Source organism: Mustela erminea, chromosome 1 (assembly GCF_009829155.1).
Source record: "Mustela erminea isolate mMusErm1 chromosome 1, mMusErm1.Pri, whole genome shotgun sequence".
In the NCBI taxonomy this organism is placed as follows: Eukaryota; Metazoa; Chordata; class Mammalia; order Carnivora; family Mustelidae; genus Mustela; species Mustela erminea.
In genome coordinates this window covers 73,080,913-73,108,721 of record NC_045614.1, presented here as the reverse complement: position 1 = coordinate 73,108,721, position 27,809 = coordinate 73,080,913, and the positions used below count along the sequence as shown (strand labels likewise).

Sequence of the window (27,809 nt, the reverse complement as noted above, 5' to 3'; positions counted from 1 at the left end):
CCCTGAAGATGGCCATTTCATGATTTATTCTATTCTTTTTCTTCTCACGTCTCCATATAATCGAGCCAGAAGATATTTTATGCCAGAAATGAATCACGGAACAAAAGGAGACCACATGCCAAGGAATTCTATAAATGATCACTCCCTAATGGTGGGGGGGGGCTCTTATTTCATGTTTAAACTTCTGTCACCTACCAGTGGGTCAAACCAGCCATGGGGATGAAAAGTCCAAGGCAATTCTAAGACAGAACAGTTCAAGAAGCAAATTTGATTTTCTTACAATCAATAACTAATCTCTGACAGAAGCACTCCTATCTATCTATTCAGAAGAGATTATTATCTCCTTTCCAAATGCTTGGGTGCAGAAACTTGAAGCTCAAAAGGGGTCCTACTTGTGTCTCAAAATGCTTCCCACTGAAAAAATTCAACCTCGTCAACATGCCTCAGGTGCACACAGAATCCAACAGGATCTGTGCAATAAATCCCATTAATTACTTCTTCCAGGCTTGGTATTACTGGTGAGGTTAAGACGGAAATGCAAGATTAGCTAATAACTCAGGGAATCAGTAAATAGCCCCCTACTAACCCTATGGTGGGGGGCAGAGGGGCGGTGAGAGCCACAGGAAGCAACAGAAACCTTATAAAGTCAATGCATCAATTAGGAAGTTTCCTGCAAATCCTTTATTGGACCAGACCCTTAGAAGTGATTAGTGTTGGGGCGCCTGGTGGCTCAGTGGGTTAAAGCCTCTGCCTTCGGCTCAGGTCATGATCCCAGAGTCCTGGGATCGAGCCCCACATCGGGCTCTCTGCTCAGTGGGGAGTTTGCTTCCTCCTCTCTCTCTGCCTACTTGTGATTTCCGTCTGTCAAATAAAAAATCTTAAAAAAAAAAAAAAAAGAAGCGATTAGTATTTGCCTTCCTCTTTTCTGCTGCACTTTTCATATGTATGTAACACACACAGGTGTATCATACATCTGCACGGCCCTTCCTTAATTCTCCCTAAGGCACTTCTTGCCAGAGCAGAAATAAACCACAGGCTTGAAAGCTTATGCTAACACTATGCTAGGCTTATTTTTAAACACGAAGGAATTTAGATTTTGTGTTTTGGATTTTTAAGAATCCAGACAAAACACTTAACATGTATACAGAGCCAACCAAAAAAATAGATATTTTTTTTTTTTGCTTGCAATTAATTTCTGGATCACAAAGGAAAGAACCTGATTCACTTTTTTAGCAAAAAGCTAAAGCAGGGGCACCTGGGTGACTCGGGGTTTAAGCCTCTGCCTTCGGTTCAGGTCATGATCTCAAGGTCCTGGGATTGAGCCCCACATCAGGCTGTCTGCTCAGCAAGGAGCCTGCTTCCCCCTTTCTCTCTGCCTACTTGTGATCTCTCTGTCAAATAAATAAATATATAAAATCTTTAAAAAAAAAATAAAGCAAGCCCAGGTTGGCATCGTTTGCCCTCCAAGACAGGAAACCAAGACTTAATTACAGTTTCAACCTATGTGCGTGGGGGGCGGGAATATGACCTTTCCGTCTGAAATTTCGTGATTGGCTTGAGTGAGGTAATCTATATAATCAAAACCCTGTCTGGCAAAACAAAGTCCTTTTCTTTCTTTTGCTAAAAACTCTTTGCTTCATCCTCCTTTCTGTAAAAACTTTCCAGCTTGTCCAATTCCTTGGAGCTCCCTTCTACTTGCTTGACGGGCTGCTGCCTGGTTCATGGATCTCTTAATAAAGCCAATTAGATCTTCAAATTAACAGGTTGAATTTTTTTTTTTTTTAAACTCTCAGAGGTCTCAATTTTTACCAAAGAATTAACAACAGGGAATCATTAGAAGAGTAAATGGCTTAAGGACTAGGCCCCTTGTCATTCCAATCACTGAATTTGACATAATCCGGCCCATCATATAATTATCTGGCAAAGCTGGAAAGCCCAATGGACCTCCACCCGTGTCAATAATTTCCATGCAGGAAGTTTCTCGATGGAGTCATTAGAGGCAACCCAAAGAGGTTTAGATCATATTATAGGTGAGGATATTTGCACTGTCCAATCTCAGGATATCAAGTAGCAAAGTTAGAAAAGTTATACAGATGCTCTCAATGTCCCAATTTAACCAACTGATTAGATTTCCCACTGTTTTTCATGCCTTCCATAAACACCACGGACATGCACACAGAGGACTGATGATTGCCTGTGGCTTGTCGTCTCTCTCGGGTTATGCCTACACATTTGTACCCCCACCAGCAGAGCTAGGTATCTACAAAGGGCCAAATGTACTGAGACCTGACTCTGCTTATGCTAGTGTACTTACTGTTTTAACTGCATTATTTAAATAATAAACCGATAAAATATAAACATGAAGAATGACTTTCTTTATGCAACTAAGCCACATAACCCGAAAAACATCAATAAAAAAGCAATGCTAGGAACTGCTATAGAATTAGGTGTGGGCAGAACAACCATAAAAGAATAGAAACCATTTATAAAAACCTAGGATTCCATAATGAGCTTGCCCTGTTCTTTAAAGAAACCCAAGCAGATACGACTCAACACCCCAAAAATAATCCAATTAAAGATGAACAGAAGATGTGAACAGACATTCTTCAAAGAAGATATCCAGATGGCCAACAGACACATGAAAAGATGCTCGGCGTCACTCATCATCAGGGAAATGCAAATCACAACTATAATGAGACGTCACCTCACACCTGTCAGAATGGCTAAAAATCAACAGTACAAGAAACAACAGGTGTTGGTGAAGCTGTGGAGAAAGGAGAGCCCTCCTGTATGGTTGGTGGGAATGCAAACTGGTGCAGCCACTGTGGAAAACAGTATGGAGATTCCTCAAAAAGTTAAAGACAGAATTTGATCCATACGACCCAGTAATTCCTCTGCTGGGTATTTACCCAAAGAAGACAAAAACACTAATTTGAAAAGCCATATGTGCTCCTATGTTTATGGCAGCACAATGTACAACAGCCAAAATATGGAAGTAGCCCAACTGTCCATGGATAGATGAAGGGTCAAAGATGTGGCATACAAATACAATAGAACGCGAAGCAGCCATTAAAAAAAGAATGAAGTCTTCCCATGGACAACAAGACGGATGGAATTAGAGGGGCGCCTGGGTGTCTCAGTGGGTTAAGCCTCTGCCTTCGGCTCAGGTCATGATCCCAGGGTCCTGGGATCGAGCCCTGCATCGGGCTCTCTGCTGAGCAGGGAGCCTGCTTCCCCCTCTCTCTCTGCCTGCCTCTCTGCCTACTTGTGATCTCTGTCTGTCAAGTAAATAAATAAAATCTTAAAAAAAAAAAAAAAAAGACGGATGGAACTAGAGAGTAGAATGTTATAGAGTTCTGGACAGGCACTCCCAGAATATGCCATTTCAACATGTGGATTCTCTTGAACCGAAGGCAGTGGACACCCTGTGGGCTTAAGAGAAACTTCTGTCCTCCCTTAATCACACAGAAGAATCTAAATGACGGGTCTTTCCCAGAAAACAGTTTATTAACAGACATAAATTTTAACTGGATGACCCATCTGTATGGCCGGGCAAACATCTAATTACCAAACATCTGTTCTGCATTCCTTTCCTCTGAAGTTCCAGATGTCTCCCCCTTTCTCCTTAATTCAGAACGGCATATACACCTTATTTTGCCTGTCTTTAGAATCTCCACGTCTATGTGGATTGGACTCCCCTGTATGTATGCCTATTAAATCTGATTTTCTCCTGTTTATCTGTCTCACATTGATTTGATTCTTAGTCCAGCTAGAAGGACCTCAAAGGGGACGGGGTTTCTTCCTCCCTGACAGCGCTAAGTGGAGAAAGTCAGAGAAAGACAAATACTATAGGATTTCACTCATAAGTGGAACTTAAGAAACAAATGAACAAAGGGGGGGGGAGATAAACCTGAATAGGAGTTTATAGATAATCTATCAGAAACACGCTTTCTACAAAAGAGACAATGTTCGATTTCTACCACTCAATCCACGCTGGATGAAAGTGACCTGGAACCACATCTGAAGATGGGTGAGTAAGGATTTTAAGTTAAAATGACTTAAGGTGGTGAAAAAATAATGAATACTGTTTTTCTGAAAATAAATAAATTGAAAAAATTAAAAAAAAAAAAAGAAAGTAGAGGGGAGGGGTCTTTAATGTTATCACTGCTACCCCATCCTTATGCACGAATGAAATCAATAAAATCTATGTTTACACATCCCAAAAAAAAAAAAAATGACTTAAGGTGGGCCACCTGGGTAGTTCAGTGGGCTAAGGCCTCTGCCTTTGGCTCAGGTCATGATCCCACGGTCCTAGGATCATGGACCCACATTGGGCTCTCTGCTGAGCAGGGAGCCTGCTTCCCCCCCTCTCTCTGTCTGCCTCTCTGCCTACTTGTGATCTCTGTCAAATAAATATTTTTTAAAAAAATAATAAAATGGCTTAAGGTTTGCACACATCACGTTTACGATTCTCTCCTTTAGCCAACTGTTTTTTTTTTTTTTAAAGTTTTATTTATTTATTTGAGAGAGAGACAGTGAGAGAGAGCGCATGAGAGGGGAGAAGGTCAGAGGGAGAAGCAGACTCCCCATGGAGCTGGGAGCCCGATGTGGGACTCGATCCCGGGACTCCAGGATCATGACCTGAGCTGAAGGCAGTCGTCCAACCAACTGAGCCACCCAGGCGCCCCTAGCCAACTGTTTTTGATTAAAGGACTGTGTCTCCAAATCGTGAGCTAAGACGACGTCTCCTGGAGTCTCAGCCGCAGGGTGACAGAATGCTGGAGTGACCTGGCCTGTCTTCCAATGCGTGAACTCCAAGAAGACAGTGGGCGGAAATTAACAGGCATGAGTACCAGCTAAGCCAATAACTCCAGGGTTCATTACAGAAGTGGTATAGGTTACATGCCTTCTGGGCAGGTCAGCTCTATGTTACTACTCTGGGGGCAGGAAGGAAGATGGTTTTAGATCCTTGGCAGTCTTTGGATGTCTCAGAAACACAACAGTTCCTGCTAGGACTCAAAATGTTTGTGCTAGAATGTGACTGTCCTAACCGAACTCTAGAAGACATGAAGGAGATCATTAAAGTCATCCCTCCTTGTATGAGAGTACATGAGATGTTTACCCCTCAATTCTCCCCATTTCCAGAGATTCTACTACCTGCTGAAGAGTTGAAATCATACATTTAGGAAAAAAAAAAAGTGTCTGGTCGCGTATCTAATTGGATGCCTACAGCTTTAACAGACTTAGTAGTGGCCTTAACTCCAGCAGATAAACTGGCCTCGTTCCATCAAAATGACTAATGGGAGAAAAACAAGAGGGTGAGGAGACTGGAAGAAATATATGACCTTGTGAGGAGCCAAGCTGAGAAACTTCCCCAGGGCTGGATTATGATATTCCTAAAGCTCTGGGAGAGGAAGAGGGGGCCACCAAAAGAAAGACGGAAATTACACATGCCAGACACACATGTGCCCTGTCTCACATCCCCTCCGTCCACCTCCAATGTCCAGTGCCTGCTAAGGCAACCAGGCAGTGCCCAGACGTGACCCCAGGCCATGGCTATACAGTTCACCCTCCTGCCTTCTGACCTGGGGCTGCTCTCTGCAAGCCAATGTGGAAAATCATTTGGGATGGACTTTCAAGAACAAGTCCAAGAACAAACCTGGAAGTAAAAGTGAGAGTTAACCCCACAGGATGATCAATGGAAGTGAGAAACCAGTGGATAGTAACGCCATCTTCAGTACACAGGGTGGAGAGTTCCGAAACACAGTCCATATGGTTCCTATAAGGGTGCCCAGTGGGATTCTGCTTTAATAGCCCCCAACAGAGCTAGCATAACAGGTTTGGGTTTCCTATGTCTCTTCCCCTTTTTCACACTTCTGGATCTCCCTACCCTCCACTTGCCTGTGATCACGTTCCTACGCTCAGGCCTTCACCACCTCCAGGCTCCACTTTCTGGGGGAACCTACCTAAAACATGGGAACACGTTGTTTCACTGGATGTGGAACAGTAACCAAAATGGTACGCTTGCTTTCTGTCATCCCGTATCTGTTGGTCCTCTTCTTTTCCTTCCCATCCAGATTTACTCTCTATAGGCTAAAGTTCCAATTGGCATGATGTCAACTTTCATTGCCTCCTCCAATCTTTCAAGAACTAGACTGAGGAATACATAGATAGGTTTCCAGACAAGAGGCCAATCTAGACACTGTAAACAGAGCAGAACTGATTTTAAAAAAAAGTTCACAATTATGAGTTTCTAGAACATGTACCCAGTGCTCATGGGGGTCACATGGTTAACAGCTCCATGGTCACTGCCAGCCCTGGACTGTCAGATCTGAAAGGCGGCAGCCACAAGTTCTCATGCCCTGTCTCAGCAGATAGATAGCAGACAAGGTAATGACAGGGACTCCAGGATCTGGGGCTATGGAACTAGAATCACCAATTGGGCAGAGCAGTAAAAGATTGGTTTAACCCAAAGTGAGGGTTGCTGTGGGGAGGGGAGTAAGGAGAGAGTGGCTGGCTTACGGACACTGGGGAAGGCATGTGCTATGGTGAGTTCTGTGAAGTGTGTAAACCTGATGACTCACAGACCTGTACCCCTGGGGCTAATAATACATTACATGTTAATAAAAAAAAAATAAATACCGTTGGGGCGCCTGGGTGGCTCAGTGGGTTAAAGCCTCTGCCTTCGGCTCAGGTCATGATCCCGGGGTCCTGGGATTGAGCCCCACATCGGGCTCTTGGCTCCACAGAGAGCCTGCTTCCTCCTTTCTCTCCCTGCCTGCCTCTCTTGCCTACTTGTAATCTCTGTCTGTCAAATAAATAAATAAAATCTTTAAAAAATAATAATAAATAAATAAATAAATAAATACCGAAAAAGTATGTGATTAAAAAAAAAAAAGATTGGTTTAACCATGAGCAATTGTGACAACAGCGACGAGATTCTGTCTTAGGTTTTACACTGTACCTATAAGATGCTGAACTAGGATTCCTGTCAACACCAATCACCTCCAGTCAGGCAAAAGAGGTTCCATGTGACATTTCTGGGATCTCAACCAAATCAATGTAAAGCAAAGAAGGGCTTTGCAAAAAGCAAAACATGTGAGTGCCAACCATGAGCCGCCATGATCTATCTCAGTGGACTGCCTCAACCGATGTATTTCACCACCTAGGGAGTGAGGAATGAGAACGACATCTCATCCAAAAGAACTGAAAACAGGCACTCAAGCAAAAACAGTACATGAACAACAGCAGCATTATTCACGACAGCCAAAAGGAAGGAAAAACTCAAATACCCATCCACTGATGAATGGATAAACATTCATGTGGTTCTTCCATACAATTAATTATTATTCGGCCATAAAAAGGAATGAAGTAGTCATCCTTGCTCCAATGTGGCTGAACTCAAAAACATTACGCCAGATGAAAGTCAGACTCAAAAAGTCACATTGTATAACTGCCTTTATCTGGAATATCCAAGAGATAAAAACTGCAGAAACAAGAAGCAAACGTGGTTGCCAGGGACTGAGGGAATGGGTACAGGCCTTTATTTTGGGGTGAGGAAAACATCTCAGAGCTGGAGAGAAGTGGTGGCTGCGTAACACTGTGAATATACTACAGGTCACTAAATTGAGCACTTTACAATGGTTATTTTATGTTATCTGAATTTCAGCTCAGAGAGAGAGAGAGAGAGAGAGAGACATTAATGCCTTAAGGATCAGGCCAACCTTCTATGGTCTGTCTGGTTCTCTCCACTTCATTCTACCCATCCTGAAAGGACTTCCTTTCTTTATTCCATGTTGATGGAACGTATTTTTTTAAATAAGGCTGGTCTTATTTCCCCTAATGCAGGCAGGACTATATACCTAGGATATATCTGGATAAACACTGGGAGACATGCTAAACAGTGGCTCCAATTTTCTTATTAAAATAGGAAGTGAGTCCCCCCACAGAAGGGTAAAAAATACTTGGGCAAACCACCCCAAATTATTAACAGTAGAGGTCTTAGAGTGGTGAGACCATGCTGTACTTGCCTCTGTTTTCCAAATTTTCTTATATGCAATCACATTGCTTTTATAATAAGAAAAAGTTAATCCAATGAATTATGTTATTCTGGAATTTCCTTATCACACAGACTGTATTACACACACGGAGCACAGCCCAGTAGGAAGCAGTTCTCTCTCAGACTTTATCCCAAAGGAGCTGCAAAGCACGAATTCCAGTCAGCACATATTAAAATTTAAATAAAAATTTTTTAAAAAGCAAAAGCCGGGACTATGTCATGTCCAGATTTTAAATTCTCTGTTGTATGTGCCCCAGAAAACTGGAGGTAGGAGCAAACTAATTCTTTTCAGAGATCCCAAAACCTCTGTTAGAGGCAGCCAGCAGGCTCCTTCCGGTCCCTGGATGGTGGTCACTTGGCTCCCCGAGGCTCATCTGTGCATGACTTCCTTGACTCCAAGGGGAATCCTACACAACTGAGGTCAAGGCCTTGAGAAGAGGAGACGCGTGCCTTGCAGAGGGCAAATCTGAAGCAATTGCACAGTGACATAATGAAGAGATGGCTATTTTTAAAAATCCTACTTGGAACAATTAATCTAATCCGGGTGGCTAAATATAAACATACAACTTTCTTGACCTTCCTCAGGGCAAATCCAAAGGCTTTTCCCCAATCACCCTTCTTTATTTCTCTGCAGATTTTGGTGCTGGTGAGTGCTGGCAACTTTCAAAGCTCCTGAGATGACAGACTGTGCCAACTCCTCTGCATCTGAGTGCACGACTATCTCAATGATGTCTTCCATTTATCTTCCACCATCCAACCGTGGGTGAACCCCAAGGTCCCGTCTTCAGTTCTACGTATGCACTTTTCCCCCACAGAGAGCTTTTTTTCACTTGCATCTTCTAAATGTCACCTGTTCTCAGAGGAATCACGAATCCTCAAGGTCTGCCCTCAAAATAACTCAGATTTCCAATCTTCTATAAAATGTTTTGAGGTACAGGACCCCCCAAACCTCATTCTCCCTATTACTCCATCTTCCCAGGCATGGGTGGTTTCTCTTCTCCTAGCCCAGCCTCCACGCACAAGCCATCCTAACTTGTCCTCATTCTTTTATTCCTCACACTATGGTAACCATTCTCACCTCGTTTTCCTCACTAGGGACTGTCCATTCCTTGTTCTTCTCACTGTCACCACCCCAATCTGTCTCTGTCCTAAGAAAGAAGTCACTCAAATGAATGGTCAAAATATGGACCCCCCCAACACACATTGAATTATTGGGACAAGAGTATATTTTGAGACAAAATAGTTCCAGGCATGGGGCACCTGGGTAGCTCAGTGGGTTAAAGTCTCTGCCTTCAGCTCAGGTCATGATCCCAGGGTCCTGGGATTGAGCCCCGCATCGGGCTTTCTGCTCCACGGAGGGCCTGCCTCTCTGCCTACTTGTGATTGCTGTCAAATAGATAAATAAAATCTTAAAAAAAAAAAAAAAAAGTTCCAGTCAAACCATCAGAAATCTCTCTCATAAATTTTAATTTCTAGAAAATGGGTTATAGAGCAGATAGAAGAGCAAAAAGAACAACCAAAGAAAGAAAGGTGGGGCAGTCTAGCCACCTGTCACATCAGGAAACAATTACAACCTCTAGGGCAGTAGAAGTCATGGGAAGAGCCATGGAAGAAGAATCCAGAAGCTAAGGGCCCACCCACAGGAGAGAGACATGCATGTTCCAGCATAGGTATACTACAGTATATCTATGTACAAAAATACATAAGTCATGGTACAAAAAGTCATGGTTAAAAACACCATATTATTCTCATTTCAAACATGAAGAACTTGAGTTCCACTACTTAGTTCTAGGTCCACCCAGTGACCTTTTTCTTCAGTCCTATTTAAAACTCATGTTCTACTCTTCCCAAATCCCCTACTGTTCTTCAAACAAAAAGCAGCTGCGGCACCTGGGGGGCTCAGTCAGTTGAGCATCTGACTCTTGATTCATCACCTCAGGGTTGTGAGACTGAGCCTGCGTCGGGTTCCACACTGGGGTGGAGGCTGCTTAGGATTCTCTCTCTCTCCTCCCATCCCTCCCTCCTCCACTGTGTGTTCTCTCTCCCTCTCAAAACAACAACAACAAAACAAAAGAGATGCCTGGGTGGCCCACTCAGTTTAGCATCTGCCTTTGCTCACGTCATGATCCCAGGATCCCGGGATCGAGTCCCACTTTTCTCAGCAGGGAGTGGCTTCTCCGTGTGCCTGCCATCCCCTCTGCTTGTGCTCTCTCTCTCACTCTCTGGCAAATAAATAAATAAAATCCTTTAAAATTATAATAAAACAAAAAAGCAGCCTATATTTTAAAGACCAACTGGTTTCCATACCAAAGCCCATCCCTTTAGTTGTGCTTTTACTCTAAAATAGATGGGAGCAATGCCTGTCTCCCACATGCCCGTACCTTGCGGTCACCTCTCTGCCCAAGTTTTAGGATTAACACAAAAACTGCTGAACAGCATTTCTAGCCAAGAGCCAAGAATGTCAGGCCATCTAAAAGCATGGCAAGATGGTCGATATTATTGCCCCACACATTAAAATGGAAAAGGATGAAAGGTACAACTTGTTTCTCTTCTTTACTTAACTATATCCCCTATCAGGATACAAATAGTGTATCAGGAACTCTCTAGGTTGCAAGTAACAGAAAACTGACAGTGTCCTAAACTTCAGGTCCCTTCTTACCACTCAGCAAAAAGTCCAGAGTTCACTCTGCACCCTTATCACTCAGCAAGAAGTCCACAGTCAGCATAATGGCTCCTCTCACTCTTCAATTCTGTATCCCCTCTGCAGTGGCTTTGGCCCAAACCCTCATGGTACAAACCTCATGGTACAAACCCTCATGGTACAAACCCTCATGGTAACAAGGCACAAACCCTCATGGTAACAAGATGGCCGCCACAGCTCCAGGAGCCTTGTCATCACAGATCAGTACCCAGAGTAGGAAGAAAGGGAAATGAGGCCAAGGCACTTTATCCTTTTAAAGTGTTCTCCTTTTACTAGAATGAAAATATTCTCCCCGTACTCCTGGCGGCCTTCTCTTTATGATCTACTGGTCAAAACTGGGTATTGTGATCATCCCTACCTGCAAGAGGGACTGCTGAGCAGATACCCGGCCAAGAGGAAACTGCTTAGTCATGAGGAGCTCATACCAAGCACAATGCATCCCAGGGCTTGGGACCATCACAGCTATGAAATGAAAAAGGGACCTAGGGGCAAGAACAGAGAAGGAGTGGCTATCGGGCTATTGATAGCTTCTGTCAGGCAGTGTCTCCAGAACTGTTTCTAGGCCACCTGAGAGAAAGAGCACATTTTGAGTTCATAATAGTATGACAGAATTCCTGTTCCTTAGGCTTTCATGGTTATTCTCAGGTACTTCCAACTCATCTTGGAAACAGCAAAGTCTGAATAAGAAGTAAATATTCCATCTCCAGAACATGTTTTGTATAGGATATACATGTACCAGACTCAAAAAATGCCTCAAAAATGAAAGAACAACAACAACAACAACAAAAAATACGCTGCCTTCTTTTCTTCCCGAACATTCAAGGGCAAATTCAATGGAAAGATTGAACTGGTTCATTTTCACCAAAGAGAAAACATTAAAGGAACTCTTCAGCCTGTCTGGCCCCATCGTTCTCAGTGACAACAGAAGCATGTCTTGGCATGGCCCAGTCACAATTTCCAGTCACATTTATGGTGTGATATCATATCTACTATCATATCTACTTCCTACACTCGGGCCTTCCAGACCCCATGACTCTGCTGGGCTTGAGTCCTTTGGTCTTTCCAGGGCACAGGACCTTCAGTTGTGCTGGTTGAATTGTAAACCTCTTCCCATGTCCATTCTGGTCCTTTGCTCAATAAATGCCAACTCACTTCTCCTACTAGAATCAGCCCAGCACAGTCTTCTCCAACCCTCCAGATGAAATTGGTGGGCCGCTCCTTTAGGACTGCAGAGTACTGCATTTCTATTTCAACTAGAAACACTTGTCTTTTGTTATAGTTCATTGGTTTCACTATCAAATCCCACATTAAACAGCCTCAGAAACTGGCCATGTGGAATTTGTCTTCTTAGCCTTGATGTTGAGCAACACAGCATATAAATAATAAAGGTCCAAGGAAAGGTTTTTTATTCTCCTCTTTGGTTTTTTTTTTTTTACCAAGAGCACTTATCACCGACTGGAAAGCCTTGAAATCTGAGTTCAGTTTCTGGCTGTTCCTTCCTTTTTCCTTCAGTCTTTCATTGTTCAAAGGCTCCATCTGTAGGCTATCCTAGTCTATAAAAGCAACCACAATACTCCACAATTCTTCCCATCAAGAGATGGGGTCTACCTCCCTCCCTCCTGAGTCTGTGTGGTCTTGTGATTTGCTCTGACCTACGGAATGCACAGGAGGGGACACTGGGTCTGTTCCAAACTGAGGCTTCAAGAGGTCTTTCCTCTTCTGTCCTTGCTACGTTTGGAAGCCTGTATGGCCACATGTAAACAGAACCAAGGTAGTCTGCTACAGGATAAGGGACATGTAGGTCATTAGCATTGCTCCATCCTTCAGTCGCCCAGCCAACCAACCACCAAACACATGGGCGGGGCCACCTAGGAATACCGTACCCAACCCATCTGTGAACTGACTGCAGACACCTTAAGTGGGCCTAAAGGAGATCGTCTGACCTCAGTTCAGACAAGAATGCCCAACATAACTGCAAGCCAAATGGTTGTGGTTTGAAGACACTAAGTTGTGAGATATTTGATGTAGAACAGATACCCAGTACACAGATCTCCAGATGAATTTATAACATTTGAAGTTGGAGAGGATCTATGAATACCTTTAGCTCGAATTCCTCTTTTTAATAAGAAACTGAAGCCCGGGAGGCACCTGGGTGGCTGTTGGTTCAGCATCTACCTTCGGCTCAGGCCATGATCTTAGGGTCCTGGGATAGAGCCCCATGGCAGGCTCCCTGCTCAGCCAGGAGTCTGCTGCTTTCTCTCCCTCTGCAGCACCCCCTGCTTGTGCTCTTTTTCTCTCTCACAAATAATAAAAATGTAAAAGAAAGAAGGAAAAGGAAAAGAAGGGAAGAAGCTGAAGCCCAGAGAGGCTGAGCAATTAACTCTAAAGCACAGAGCCCAGGACTCAGAAGACACTCTTATTCTAGATCTCACCAGGTCTTACCACTTCATGCCATAACAAGGGCTTTAACAAGAGTCTATTACATTCCCCAAAAACCCATCAAGAGACTGTTACGAGGATTACGACACATGTATCCCATTAAATAACATGCAACTGATTTTTTTAAATTACTTTTATATATTTTTAAAAGATTTTATTTATTGCTTTGAGAGAGCGCACGAGTGAAAGCAAGCATGAGAAGGGTCAGGGGTGAAGGGGCAGAGGGAGAAGCAGACGCCCCACTGAAAAGAGAGTCCGATGTGGAGCTCGATTCCAGGACCCCTGGATCATGACCTGAGCCAAAGGCAGGTGCTTAACTGACTGAGCCACCCAGGTGCCCCACAGCTGATTTTCTTTTTTTTTTTTTTTAATGACAGACTGGCTCATATACGTGTATACAGTGGTACGGAAAGATCTCCGAGAATATTATGTGAAAAATACCAACAAAACAAAATACAAAAGACAACAAATCACAAGACAATTTACAACATATAGCCCCATTGCCCTCTCTTGTTGAAAACAAGACACACATACATGTGGTAGGAATGGTTACTCTGGGGAACGGATGGGCAGAGAGAAAGGGGGCAGCAAAGAGCATCCAACACGTTGGGGGAAAAAAAAAGGCAAAGCAAAATTCTACCAAATTAAATGAGCATGAAAGAGAAAGTGTCTTCATTCTCTTCCCACAGAAGCACACATGGGCCAGGAGCAGAGCACCCCCAGAGCAGGCTCACTGCACCTTTATCATCAAAAGCTGGCAATTATACTCATCATATATAATTATGATATTAATAGCTACTTTGATTAAGCCTTTCTAAAAGTATTAATTCACTTATCTGGCAATGTCTCTGTGAAAACCAAGAAGAAATGTGCCACCTATCTTACAAAGTTAAGAAATGGAGGTACCTGGATGGCTCAGTGGGTTAAGCTTCTGCCTTCGGCTCAGGTCATGATCTTGGGGTCCTGGGATGGAGCCCTGCATCAGGCTCTCTGCTCATCAGGGAGCCTGCTTCCCCCCTCCACTGCCTGCCTCTCTGCCTACTTGTGATCTCTCTGTCAAATAGATAAATAAAATCTTTTTAAAAAAGAAAAAAAGAAAAGAAATGGAGGTACAAGAAAAGCAGCAAGATCAAGGCCAATTGGTAGAACCATCAGAACACTCCAGTTTCCTTTCAGTCCTGACTTTTGAGCACCATACCCACTCATGTGGTGTTGTCTGCATATTTGTGATAACAAGAAAAGCACGGACAGCATGGTGATGGGAGATGGGCTCAAAAGCCAGCAAATCAAAGCCATCAGAGGAGCTCTAAATGGTAAAAAACAACTCATAAGAGAAGTGATGGGGGATTTTTTTTTTTTTTAATTTCAAAAGTCAACCAACTCTTGCAGGTTCTCTTGTATTTCAAAGACCAGACTCTAAAGAGACATCTGCTCAAGCTCAGCCAGTCTAGTGCATCCCACTAGGGGAAAGAATATTTATGGCCACGATGCAAACAGAAATCCTGGACGCCCCGGGGAGCCTATGTCTACACTGTCTGAAGAGAGAAGGACTTCTTTCTTCCTCAAGGAGACATGAAGAAGAGCTGAGAATAAACGCACCCCTTCACCCCCACTCCCCAGGTCCGAGGACCCCATTTACCTGAGCCGACCAGGGGTGAGGGAGCTGGCCAGACCCTCTGTCAGCATCCCACAGTGGCAGAAGGCAGGAGGAGGCATTGCTCCGGATCTTCACGGTGCCCGAGTGGCTGCAGCCCATGAGGGCCGGAGGGCACCCTCGGCCGGGGCGCTACCAGTCCTGCCCCGCGCCAGCACAGCTCACACAGGCTGTCAGGCTTCAGCCTCAAGCGAACATTCTCTCGGGTGTCTTCTCCACTCTGTCAGCGCAGCACAGAGCAGGAGGGTAGATGAAACTTCAGAAACACAGGATTTGCCTCTTCAGCAGTAACACATGCCCGTAGGGCCACCCAGCTTTTCTCAGATTTGTGCAGAATCCTGGCTAAGGGAATACAAGGCTGCAAAGCTTGGGGTCCCCTTCATTCCATGGCCAGACTTGCGGACCTCCTGAGCTGGGCCACCAGAGCATTCTCAGCTTTGCTGCTAAAATCTCACTGGGGAAGTTGCCCAGGAGTCTCAGAGATGTGATGGATGGGTTGTCTCTCACCTGGCAAGAGAGCAGGGCCTTTCCTAAGAGCAAAATCTCCGCTGCAAAACAACCCCACCATCCCTGCTTCTCCCTGCATGCTGAATCACAACTTCCCAGTAGCTGAGATCTGCAAGAGCATCATAGGAAGAGCCAAGCACACGGCCATGGCCTCAAGTCTCAGTTTCATTGTGTTCTGGCCATGGAGCCAGTTTCCTCATCAGCAAAAGGGAGAGAAGACCTGCCTAACAGGATTACTATAAGATCTACAGGAGGTGGCCGTTTCTCAAGGAGGGGTGATTCTGCACACCCCACAGGAAGGAAGCATTTGGCAAATTCTGGAGACTTTTTTGGTTGTCGCAATGGATGGTGGGATGGTGCACTATCCTTAAGTGGGTCCAAGCCAGGGATGCTGAACATCCTACAGTGCTCAGAACAGCTCCTCCCAACAAGGAATTACCTTGCCAACAATGCCAAGTTTGAGAAACTGTAGAGTCAGGTGACAGGTGTGGAAGAACATATGAACTCCAGCGCACCACTGAACAGCAAGAGAGAAAAACGCGTTTTTGTGACATTTAAACTATTCCCATGAAACAAAAGTAGTTTCCTGTTTGTTCTTTTTTTTTTTTTTTTTTTAAACATCATTACATGAGTATACCTGGGAACTTCGAGCTTCTGTGCTAGGAGCTGGAAAAGAGAGCGTCCCAAGGAGAGTATAGTACATAGGCTATAAATGCATACTGTCTGGTACACAAGTGCTTTTGAATCCAAAGAGGTACGCAGATCCGGTAAGTAGTAGGGCTTAAGGAGGATCAGAAGAAGAGGTCAAGGAAATAAGGCACCTAGTAGATGACTGAAAGTAGCTATCCTAAAGACAGGTATCAGGCATCAGCAACCCTTCCAGCTGCTGACCCCACCAAGGAGGATCCAGGGAGAATGAAGATCCTGAAGGCAGTGCCAACCTATTAATGGAACTCAGGGTTTCAATGACAATGTCCCTGGAACTTAACCCCAGCAGGGCTTCTTGACAATCTGTCCAAGCCGTCAAGAGTAGGTATCAAGGAGTCTGTGGAGGGTTGTATAATCAGCAAAGATCAGAAGAGGATGAGGATAAAGTTTGTAGTACAGAAAACAGAATCACTAAATTTGTAGCTTGAGAGGGTGGGGATGTTGATGCCTAGCAGACCCCAAACATTGCAAGTCCAGGTTAGACAGCCAGCTTGGAAACACAGCTCAGGGGGATGGGTAGGCAGGCACAAGGGAAGGTAGAGGGGCAAGGAGGGTGGATAGATGGGATACTTTATGCAGCCCAGAATTGCTTCTACTGACATTAACCCTAAAACACTCAGCTGCCTCCAATCACTTTCATTTCCTAGGTAACTTATCAAAGATCTATTACTTAAAAAATCTTTCTTCCCCTCTTGAGCTGAAAAGTATCATTTGATTTCTTGCACATTTCAGAAAGTGCCCCACATGCTGTTCTGATGTATTGGAGACAAAGTCTTCTCACTCAGGCTGCAAGGCCCCTGCGTCGGGTCGCAGACATGGACGGCAGCCAACTCCATCAGCTGCAGAGTCTCAGTGACCTGGGTTCAAAATTGGGCCCCTTACCAGGTATGTGACATATAACCTCTTGGGCTTTTATTATCCTCACTTTCTATTAGGAAACTAGGATGTAGCTTGTTAAGAATCTTGTTAAAATTAAATGCAGTGATGTCTATGAAAGTACTTACCACTGTGTCTAGCATTTTGATTTATTTTGGTAGCACTGGCATAATTTTATATATTGCATTTATATAAAATATTAGTATTGGTCGTCCATAACCTTCTTTCATGATATGTGAATTCTATCTCAATAAAGTTGTTTGGTTTTTTTTTAAAAGGTAAATACCCAAGACAGCATATCAAATGGGCTACAGAGCTTGCCCAACCATAAAGGCCAACCTTCAACCCAGTGCTAGTTTATCACTGGCTTGCCACAACCTTCCTTTCCAAATCTGTCTTCTGTGACATGTCATCCTCCCTACTCCCCAAGGCCTAATATTCCAGCCTGACTATAATGACCCTACAAGGACTCCTTTACCTAAATTCTCTTTAATGCTTAGAAAACCACAGAGTTCTTTGGTGGTTAATCTCAACTAGAAAATAGCAAATGAATAATCACCTTCCTTAAAATTCATACTAATGGGTAAATGACTTCTAGAAAGTTTCTCCAATTATTAACATTTTACACCATTTGTCATTTATTCCCTCTCTTCTCTCCCTTCCCCCTCTATACACACACACGTAAATACAAATATATATATAAATACATATATAAAACTTTTTCTGGAATAAAAGACGATTTAAAGTTAATCCCCCCCCAAAAAAGACTTTTTCCTAAACCACATGAGGGTAAGTTACATATATCATGGCCTTTTTATCCTTAAGTATTAACTACTTCAGTATGTCTTTCCTAAAAACAAGGAGATATTCTTACATAATCATAATAGAGTTATCAACTACCTTTATTGAATTCACTGATATTCTAGTTTTGTCAGTACAAAAATCAGGTCAAGTTCAGGATCCCACTGCATCTGGCTGTCCTGTCTCCAGCCTCACTTGATCTGGAAGATTTTCACAGCGCTCTTGGATATTGCCATTTTTAAGAATGCAGTATACCTGGGGTAGATTTTTTTAGTATAAATAGCTTAAAATCCTATTTTCTAGTGTCTGACCTTGCTTTATTTTTCTTCTTGGAACCTAGCATCAATGGACATACATAGTACATATGTTTGTTGACAGTCTTCCCCGTTAAATTCCATGTGGCCACTCTCCATGGCCCACTACCACACCCTCATGGTAATGAAGCATTCAGTATTTGCTGAATGCTCCTTCCAAAATGACCTCCTTCTAAGCCTCTCTTACAGTGTCAGCAAAAGAGGGATCAAACAATCCTGCTGTCAACAGCCAACCCCAGCCGTATGCCCAGATCCCCTGTTCCTTGATGCGCACCTTCTTACCTGTCTACAATGAAGTTCAGGGCGGGCATGTCCTCAGATGAAGAGCTGTCTATCTTGCCTTGAATTAAAACTTCCCACAGAAGCCTATCTACATAAAATCATCCACCAATATTCTAGGCAGAAAACAGCAACTAAATTATTTATTCTGGAACAAAGCCCTATTTAAGCTCAGATAAACAGTGGAATTAGTTCAACTGAATCAAAACAGCATCTTTTTTTTTTTTTTTTTTTTTAAATCTGAAGGTCCCCTTGACCTAAGATCATTGGCAGCACTAATACTTTCCTTTTGGGCAAGGCAGGCAGTCTAATTTTAAAATTATGCTTGAGAAGGTACACAAAATTGTTACACTTTATTAAGACAATAAAAAAATCCCCAAACTTTATCGTTTTAATAAAAGCTGTTCTTAAATTGTGTTTTATTTACTTAATTTGATGGTGTGTTTAGGAGGGTGATGTTTTACACTTAGTTTTAAGTACCCAAAAGGTAATTATCTGTGAAAAACTCTAGAAGAAAAATGGCTCCGAGCTTAATATAACACGAAAGTAAAATTGCCCAACAGCAGAAAACAGGAAGATAGAGCCAAGGGAAGAGTAAATCCTCAGATGAGCTTGTCCAACTTTACTTACTGAGAGTTTATCAAGCTTAAACCCAATGTATTCTATTCCCCCAAAGACTTGCTACTTAGGAAAACAGAGAGTAGCCCCAAGACACCTTGCTTTTCAACTTGGGGTACTTTATACCTCAAGGTCTCAATGGGAGATACAATTTATCTTGTTTTTTTCCCAGCAATTTGGGTCAAGTTAATAAAATATTTCTAAAATATTAAATCAGCCTAGTCTATTATACCTGTAGGAGTTTTTTGAGATCCCCGTGAAGTCTTTTTTTTTTTTTTTAAGTTTTTTAGGGGGAGAGAGAGAGAGAGTATGTGCGAGCATGGGAACATGAGCAGGGGGAGAGGCAGAGGCAGAAGCAGACTCCCCGCTGAGCAGGGAGCCCCATGCGGGGCTCAATCTCAGAATTCTGGGATCATGACCTGAGCCAAAGGCAGATGCTTAACTGTCTCAGCCACCCAGGCACCCCAAGACCCCTGGGATTTCTAAAAACGTTTTTAGGTAGGGATCCTTAAGGGGTTCCATGACCAGTAGCATCTACCTCACTGTCATCTGTAAACAGAGAAGATCTGTTCCTAGGACCCAGGACAAGAGGTAACTCTACTCATCAGCCAACCCCATCACCGAGGCGACTCCATGTTCATCCCTAAATTCTGTTTAATTCAAATAAAAGGGGAGAAAGGAACACTTGCCCCAAAGAGCATTAAAGTTTAAACACTTCAACCCGTATCAAGTAAAATCAATTCCAAGTAACAAGAATAGAAGCCTAATCTGAATTGGCAGGAATTTGGAATTATTGAATATCTTCAAGGACTTTGGTTTTCAAGACTTTCAAGTGAGGGATATAATGAGAGCAGGTTTATCAGTGACTGCCCTATGAAGAGCTTGTCTCTGAAGATAAAAGGACCAACTTGAACAGGGGCCTGAGACAGTACAGCACTTAGCAAAATAGCCTTGGCTCCACTTAAACATTTTTGTAAATTTAAATTTTAACCATTTGAACAACTACATCAATTATATATATAATTAAGTCAATATACAATGTGAAAATTTCCAATAGTATCAAAAGGATACACCTAAATCTAATTTCTTTCAACGCTGAATCCCCAGTCCCACCTCATCTGGGGCAAACACTGCTATTATCTTGCTTGTCCTTCCAAATACTGAGCGTGTGAGTATGTGTATATGAGAGAGAGCGCAAGCATATATGCAGATCTCTGTTTTCTTTGGTTTGAGTGGTTCATTGGTTCCACAATTATACACTTTCCCCACCCACCCTTTTTATTTTTAGGTTTCATCAATTTTAACGTTTAGTCATTGAAATGGTTTCAAAGTTTTCTCTTCTGATTATTTTTATAACTCATTTATCAAAAATACCCCATTTCACAAGTTGTGCATTTCCAGTTTTGGTCACTCTGGTACTAGCCATTCCCCAGGGTGATCACTTTTTGAGGCCCAACTTGGCAGGGTTCTCCCCAAACCCCCCAACCCAACACCTCTTACAGAAACTCATCATCTGGCACTATAGTACACATGCAACAGATGTGATCTCATTTAATCCTACTCACAACCCACAATTCCATCTTCCTACCAACGATTATTGGTTCCATTCATATATGGGGCACAGAGAGAGCCTTGACCCCAGTGGCACTACAGGGCTAGTTTTGAACCCAATATGGTCCACCCCACAGCCTCACAGAAAGTGAGATCAGAGCCCCTTACCACACAGTATCAACAAAGCCAAACTGGCGAAGTCTGGATTCTACCAAAGCTTTCTGATGCATAAGAAGTATGATCATTTGAGGATCTAGCAAATCTTTGCAGGGGAGAGTTATTATAATTTGGTTTTAGGGGAGGGTCTTAGCTACTCCCTCATGTCCATCTTCAGGTGCAACCTAGCTCAAAAAGGGTTACCGGTCAGAGATATAGCAGAGCTGGATGAATACCTGTTACAGAAAGAATTGATATTTGTGACATGCTTAATGTCATTTAACTCTAAAGACCACGCTGTGTGGTTGATGCCATTATTTTAACCAGTTTATAGACATGGAAACTGAGGCTAAGAGATATTAGGTTACCGGAGACTATAAGACTAGTTAATTGCTTGTAAATATCCTGGATAGCCAAAAACAAGTCCTTTGAATCCAATTCCTTACTCCATCCACAATACCAGAAGCTCCACTTATTCTAAAAGACTGTAGTTATGTCGAAAAAGAGGAGAAAAGTGAAGACAAGCCATAGAATGGGAGAAAATACATGAAAATCCTGTATCTGATAAGGGTCTAGTGTCCAGAACATACAAAGAATGTTGGGGCATCTGGATGGCTCAGTCGGTTAATTGATTTCAGTTTAGGTCATGATCTTAGGGTCATGGGATCGAGCCCAATGTTGGGCTCCATGCTCAGAAGGGAGTCTGCTTGAGATTCTTTCCCTTTCTCTCTCTGCCCTTCCCCCAATCCATGCACTCTCTCTCACTCTCAAACAAATTAAAAAAAAAAAAAAGCTGTTAACACCTCAGCAATTAAAAAGTAAAACTAAAAAATGACAAGGGATTTAAGTGGACATTTCTCCAAAGATGATATATAAATGGCCAAGAAGTACATGAAGAGATGTTCAACATCATTAGTCATTCAGGGAAACACAAATCAAAATCACAGTGAGGGACGCCTGAGTGGCTCAGTGGATTAAACCACTGCCTTTGGCTCAGGTAAAGTCCTAGGGTCCCGGGATCAAGTCCTGCATTGGGCTCCTTGCTTAGCAGGGAGCCTGCTTCTCTCTGTGCCTCTGCCTGCCACTCTGCCTGCTTGTGCATGCTCTCTGACAAATAAATAAATAAAATCTTAAAAAAAAAATCACAGTGAGATATGACTTCATACCCACCAGCATGGCCATCACAGAAAGGACAGACAATATTATAGTATTGACAAGAATGCAGTAAAATCAGAATCCTCATACACTGCCAGTAGAAATGGAAAATGGTAGAGCTGCTTTGGAAAACAGTTTGGCTCAACTCAAAAGTTAAATGGAATTACCCTATGACCTAGCAGTTGTTTTTAGGTATATACCTAAAAGAACGGAGAACAGATATTCTCACAAAAACTTGTACACAAGTATTATAGTAACATTATTCATAATAGTCAAAAAGTGAAAGCAAGCCAGATATCAATTAATAAATGAATGGACTGAAAAATCCATATAATGGAATTCATATAATGTCCTTATAATGGAATATTATTTGGCCATAAAAAAGGAATGGCATATTGATTGGAGCTACAACATGAAGGAAAATTGAAAACACTTTGTGGAGTGAAATAAGCCAGACACAGTAGGCCATAGTATAGGATTCCATTTACATGGAATGTCCAGAATAAGCAAATTCTTGGAGACAGTGGCTAGTGGTTTACCAGGGGCTAGAGAGAAAGGGTGATGGGTTGGGCAATGAGGAACGACTGCTAATGGAAACAGAAGGCTTTCTTTTGGGGGTGATAAAATATTCTAGAATGAATTAGCAGTGATGGTTACACAACTTTATAAATACACTAAAAACCACTGAATCATACACTTTAAAAAAGGTAATTTATTGGTATGTGAATTGGATCTCAAATTTTTTGGAAAAAAAAAAAGGCAATCATCTGCTAGCTGTGTGAACTTGAGCAGGTATACTACTTACCTTCCCTATGCCGTAGTGTCCTTGCCTATAAAATGTAGTAATAGTGGTAACTACCTCATAGGACTGTTGTAAGAAATACATAAGATAATCCAAGAAGGGGTGCCTGGGTGGCTCAATCAGTTGAGCATCTGACTCTTGATTTTGGCTCAGATCATGATCTCCGGGTCATGGGACTGAGCCGTCCATCAGACTCCGCACTCAACAGGGAGTCTGCTTGAGATTCTTTCACCCTCTCCATACCCCCTCACTAATAAATAAATCAATCTTTTAAAAAAGCAATAATCCAAGAAAAGTTATTCCCACAGTACTTTCCACATAGAAATGTGTTGATAGATGCCATTTATTATTTTCCTTTCTCCAAAACGTATTCCTTATGATTATTTTCTTCTCTCTTAAAGAAAGAACTTAGCTTGAATGTTATGCTAGATTGATTTTCAACTGCCAGACACTAATAGCTTTCTTACATTAAAAAAATCCTCAAACATCTGATCTAAAATACAGTATTTTAGGAAACTATGACAATTTGGATATCATTTTTTAAGAAACCCAAATCCAACCCTACACCACCACCACTACTAACACTGTCCCTAATGGAGTGAGGGAGGAGGAAGTAGGGTTGACATTTAAAATGTACAAAGGGGGAGAGCCTGGGTGGCTCAGTTGGTTAAGCATCTGCCTTCGGCTCAGTTCATAATCTCCAGGTCCTGGGATCCAGCCCCATGTCAGGCTCCCAGCTCAGCGGGAAGTCTGCTTCTCCCTCTCCCTCTCTCAAGTGAATAAATTTAAAAAATAATAAGAAATAAAAGTAAATAAAATGTATGAAGTGTTTGACCACCACCATCACATCAGGTAAGATACAGCTAAGACTTCCCTGCAGTCTGGGATCTTAGGGACACACCGTCAATCCTGAGGATGCATGCACCCACTCACTCACATACACACACCCTTGGGAGAAGGGATGTGCTTACAAGTGAGTACTGGTATAAACAGGAACAGAGAAGAGAGAAGATCCACTCTGACCAGGGAAGTCAGGAAGGCATCCCAGAAGCATATCAGCCGTGAAGACCACATGGGTATTTGTCACATAAAGAATGAAGAAGAGGACCCATCCCAGCAGAGGAAACCACATGAACAAAGGTAAGGAAGTGTGATGATACACACTGTGCTGGGGACCTGCTTGTCTACAACACTGAGCTCATGAGGTAGAGGGAAAGATACAGCATCTGACATGTGGTGGGCATCCAATGGCAAGGTAAAGTTCGGGACCTTGTCTCAGGAAGAAGGCTGCTATGGAAGGTTGCTGGAGCCAGGGGACGGCATCGTCAGCAACCTTCCCTCCCTCCCTTGCTCCTCACAAAAGCTCATACTAGAGGTTCTTAAACAACTGCAGTGCGGGGAGCACGTAGAGAATCTGCCATCAAGAGAACCCAAGATCCTGCCTTCACACCAGGAAGATGGATGTTCCTGATGCAAAGACAACATAACTGAAGAAGTGAGTGATCAAGATGTTTGAGGTCAAGGGCATGGAGGAGACCAGAACTCCTGAGAGGAAGCAGGGAAGGACAGAGGTTTGGGGGATTGAGGGAGACACCACTCATTCTTTTTAGATAAAAAATAAAAATAAATAGTCCATAGCACAAGAAGAGATTAAGCTAGACACTGGTAAGTTCCCTCCTCAGAAACCATAGGAACTTTCTGTGATGATGGAAATGTTCTCTATCTGTGCTGTCCAATATGGCAGCCATCAGCCAGATGTGACCACTGAGCTAAGTGCAACTAAGGATCTCAACTTTGAAAATTTAATTTCGGCTACAGTGGACCCTTGAACAACATGGGTTTGAATTGAGCAGGGGTCCACTTACATGTAGCTCTTTCTCAATACAGTACAGTGCTATATTTTCTCATCCTTACGATTTTAATATTTTCTTTTCTCTAGCTTACTTTACGGTGAGAATACAGTCTATAACACAAATAACATGAAAATGTGTTAGTCAATAGTTTACCTTGTAGATAACACTTGCCAACAGGCTATCAATAAAGTATTGGGAGAGTCAAAAGTTGTAAGTGTATTTTTTGACTATGGGGAAGGAGGGCTGGATAGCACCCCAACCCCTGCATTGTTCAAGGGTCAACTGTAATTTAAATTTAAAAACCCTCATGTGGCCAGAGGCCTCCATATTAAGACAGCAGTTTTAGAACCTACCTTTTGTCCTTATTTCTTACCTCTATTGTTTGTTAGACAAGTGGAACAAAGGGAGTTTGGAATCTCTTCCCACTTTCTAATCATTCTATTACTTCCAAGTTACTGTACATTGTTCTCAGAGGCCCCAAACCAATGTCATTTGTCAGACTACGCCCCAAGATTCTCAGCATTTTATTAGTGAGTTACCAGCAGTGCCTTCTCTGAGTGACTAAAATTGGCTATTGTTTTGAGGACAAACAACCCATATGACCTCATTATTTGAATATTTGGGTAGCATTTTTGCTGAAATAGTGACAGGAGGTGGGGCCAGGATGCTGGACTCGATGGCATCTGATGTCCCTTGTGGCCGCATGGGGTCAGATTCTACAGCTGTCCCTGGGTTTGTCTCGGCAAACAGGTGCTTCCTGTTATGATACATCCCTAACCAAGACATGAAAGCACCTCGCCCAAGCCCTCTGGCTCACACCCCAGCATGGCAGAGAGTCAGGGAAGTTATAAGCTTCTGCCTTCAGAAACCATTACACGGTAGCTCCAAATCATCCTCTCTTTACACTGGCCGTGGATTTAACATTCAGTTAGAATTCTCCTCCCACACCTCCCCTCAACAGGCAAGACTTCTGATTCCCCAGAAGAGAAGTAGTCCACACATTTCCCACGCCACCCCAGCGTAGGTCTCTGAGCATCCCCAAGGCAGGGTTCTCTGTACCTGGCAACCTGCTAGAGGGGCAGAGTTACCAGCAGGGCCTCTTGACCCAAAGCACACCACCCTTGGGACAGAAGGTACCCATGGACTATGCTCTTACCAGCCCAGCACCAGCCTCTTTGCCAGGCCAGCCCATCACTCTCTCGTCTCCTTTCACATTGTCTGGAGTCCCATCAAACCCAACTGAACCTCTAGATCACTGGGGAGTCATGGCAAAAGCAGAGGAAGGGAGTCAGGAACTATATCACAGGTGACTGGTTGTCCACTGTCTGGGGAAGCTGTAACTTGTGCAAAAACATGGGCAGGCCCTTACTCGGCATTACCTTCAGAAGAGGATGTCCACCTCCTAGACACCAGAGGAGACTAATCTCTAATATCACAAGTTAGTATGCCAACTACCATTTTAGGGGATAGCAAAAAACAAAAAAACAAAAAACAAACCAAAAAAAAAAAAACACCACCTGTGATCTGGGCCACTTCCAGCATGAATATTTATATATATATATACACTCCTTGAAACTCAGCAGCTTTTGCTGCTCATCCAAGACCTTCTAAGACTAATAATGAATTTAAAATCCCATATTGGTCGATCATATTCCTCTATGACCAAATATGCATGAAAGACTGTACCCTAAAATGTGCATTTTAATTTACAATTACCTCCCAAGGACCAGGAGTCCTAACCACACACCAATCTGATCTGACCACAGTGTCTTCAAATGCTCTCCACAGACAAATTCCCTGGGACCTACTGACTTCCTCAGTGGACACATGATGAAGGGGAGGATTCAGAAGGAATGGGATCTCCGGACCCCAAAGGAGTAAATAAAAGGATGAAGTCAGGCCTGAGGCCCTGACTCAGAGAAAGGATTTCAAATACAATGACTAGTGTTAAGTATTTCAAAAGTATCCAATTTCAACATTTTCTTACCTAATGTCCCCATAGATTTAAAAAAAAATCTACATTTTCCATGTTGTTGGATGGGTAAATACACCAATGGAGATGGACCTTCAGTTCCTCAACTTCCCCTCTGGAACTGAACAAGAGCAGAACAAGGAACATGGGCATGAGAAGTGACCAAGACAGAAGGGCACGTTGCTCACCAGAAGTAAAACACAACGTAGACCCCAGAAATGCTCTAAGAAACAGCAAAACACTCACACAGTCCTTTTAAACATAAAACAACCCCAACAGAGAGAATAGGCCTGTGGCCAAAGCCTGGCCCCACAAGTCCACCCTCACGGGGAAGGGAAGCTACCCACAAAAACAAATTCATGCGATTTCTGTGCATGTGAAGAGATGGAAGGAGGAACCTCCAAATGCAGTCATGTGACTTCCATTTGTCCACACAGAAGTGTAGAGAAGGATGTCCACCCAAATGGTGTCATCAGAGATTAGGTCTGGACTGGGATTGGGAGCCATTTTTTTCCTTTCTTTAGATTTTCCTATCTTCTGAACACTTTCTATTGAGTATAGATAATACTCATAATTTTTTCTTAAATGATGCTACTTACATTATGGCGGGGGGAACCTCACAATTGTCAGCAGTGAATTCATAACAAGAGTATGTTTGTGGTAGGGATGGGGCGCAGTCCGAGAGAGGCCAGCTGAGCCAGAAAAAGGAAGCTATAAGCTCCATTAAGCTTTTAAACGACCGCGCTGTCTCTCACCATAGTGTACTTGCTGGAAAAGTGATAAATTGCTACCATATGTCACACATTATCCTTTAGGGTTGAAAGTCAAGGGAGAAGGTACTAATGCTCAATTATCAGAGAAGACTCATGAGCTCACTTACAATACAAGTCACCCCTGCCCATCTCAAGTGAATCCACCCTTCCATGTCTGGATAAGAAAAAAAAAGTATAAGAGTTCATTTACTTGTTTGAGAGGGAGAGCACAAGCGGAAGAGGAGCAGAGGCAGAGTGGGAGAAGCAGGCTGGGACGTGGGGCTTGTTGCCAGGACCCTGGGATCATGACCTGAGCCAAAGGCAGACGCTTAACCGACTGAGCCACCCAGGAGCCCCAAGATGAGGGAAAATTTTTTAAAAAATAAAAAATAAAAGTATTGAAAACAACAGTTTCCATCAAGCTTAATCTTCAAAAACTTCTCCCACTCGGTCACAATAAAAGCCAATGAAACTAAAATTTTCAAAATCTGAATGTCCTTAAGTGCTTTCTAATCAGCTTGGCTCCTGATCCCACTAGCCTACTTTTCCCCACAGGTCAAAGTCCCTTGAAAACAGCATTATTTGTGTCTCAGCTGCCTACGTCCATATATG

The 27,809-nt window shown here is 43.0% G+C and overlaps 1 protein-coding gene across 5 annotated transcripts in view; it reads right to left on the bottom strand.

The window, feature by feature from the left end:
* Window positions 1-27,809, bottom strand: part of OSBPL10 (oxysterol binding protein like 10) — a 320,106-nt gene that overhangs the window by 175,782 nt on the left and 116,515 nt on the right. The window contains exon 1 of one of the 5 annotated variants that reach the window (XM_032321146.1): window positions 14,839-15,184. The exons of the other annotated variants lie outside the window; for them this stretch is intronic. Coding sequence (XP_032177037.1) covers window positions 14,839-14,955 — 117 coding nt within the window. The 5' untranslated portion in view covers window positions 14,956-15,184. Of the gene's footprint in view, window positions 1-14,838; window positions 15,185-27,809 lie in introns of those variants that run through there. 5 annotated transcript variants of the gene reach the window in all.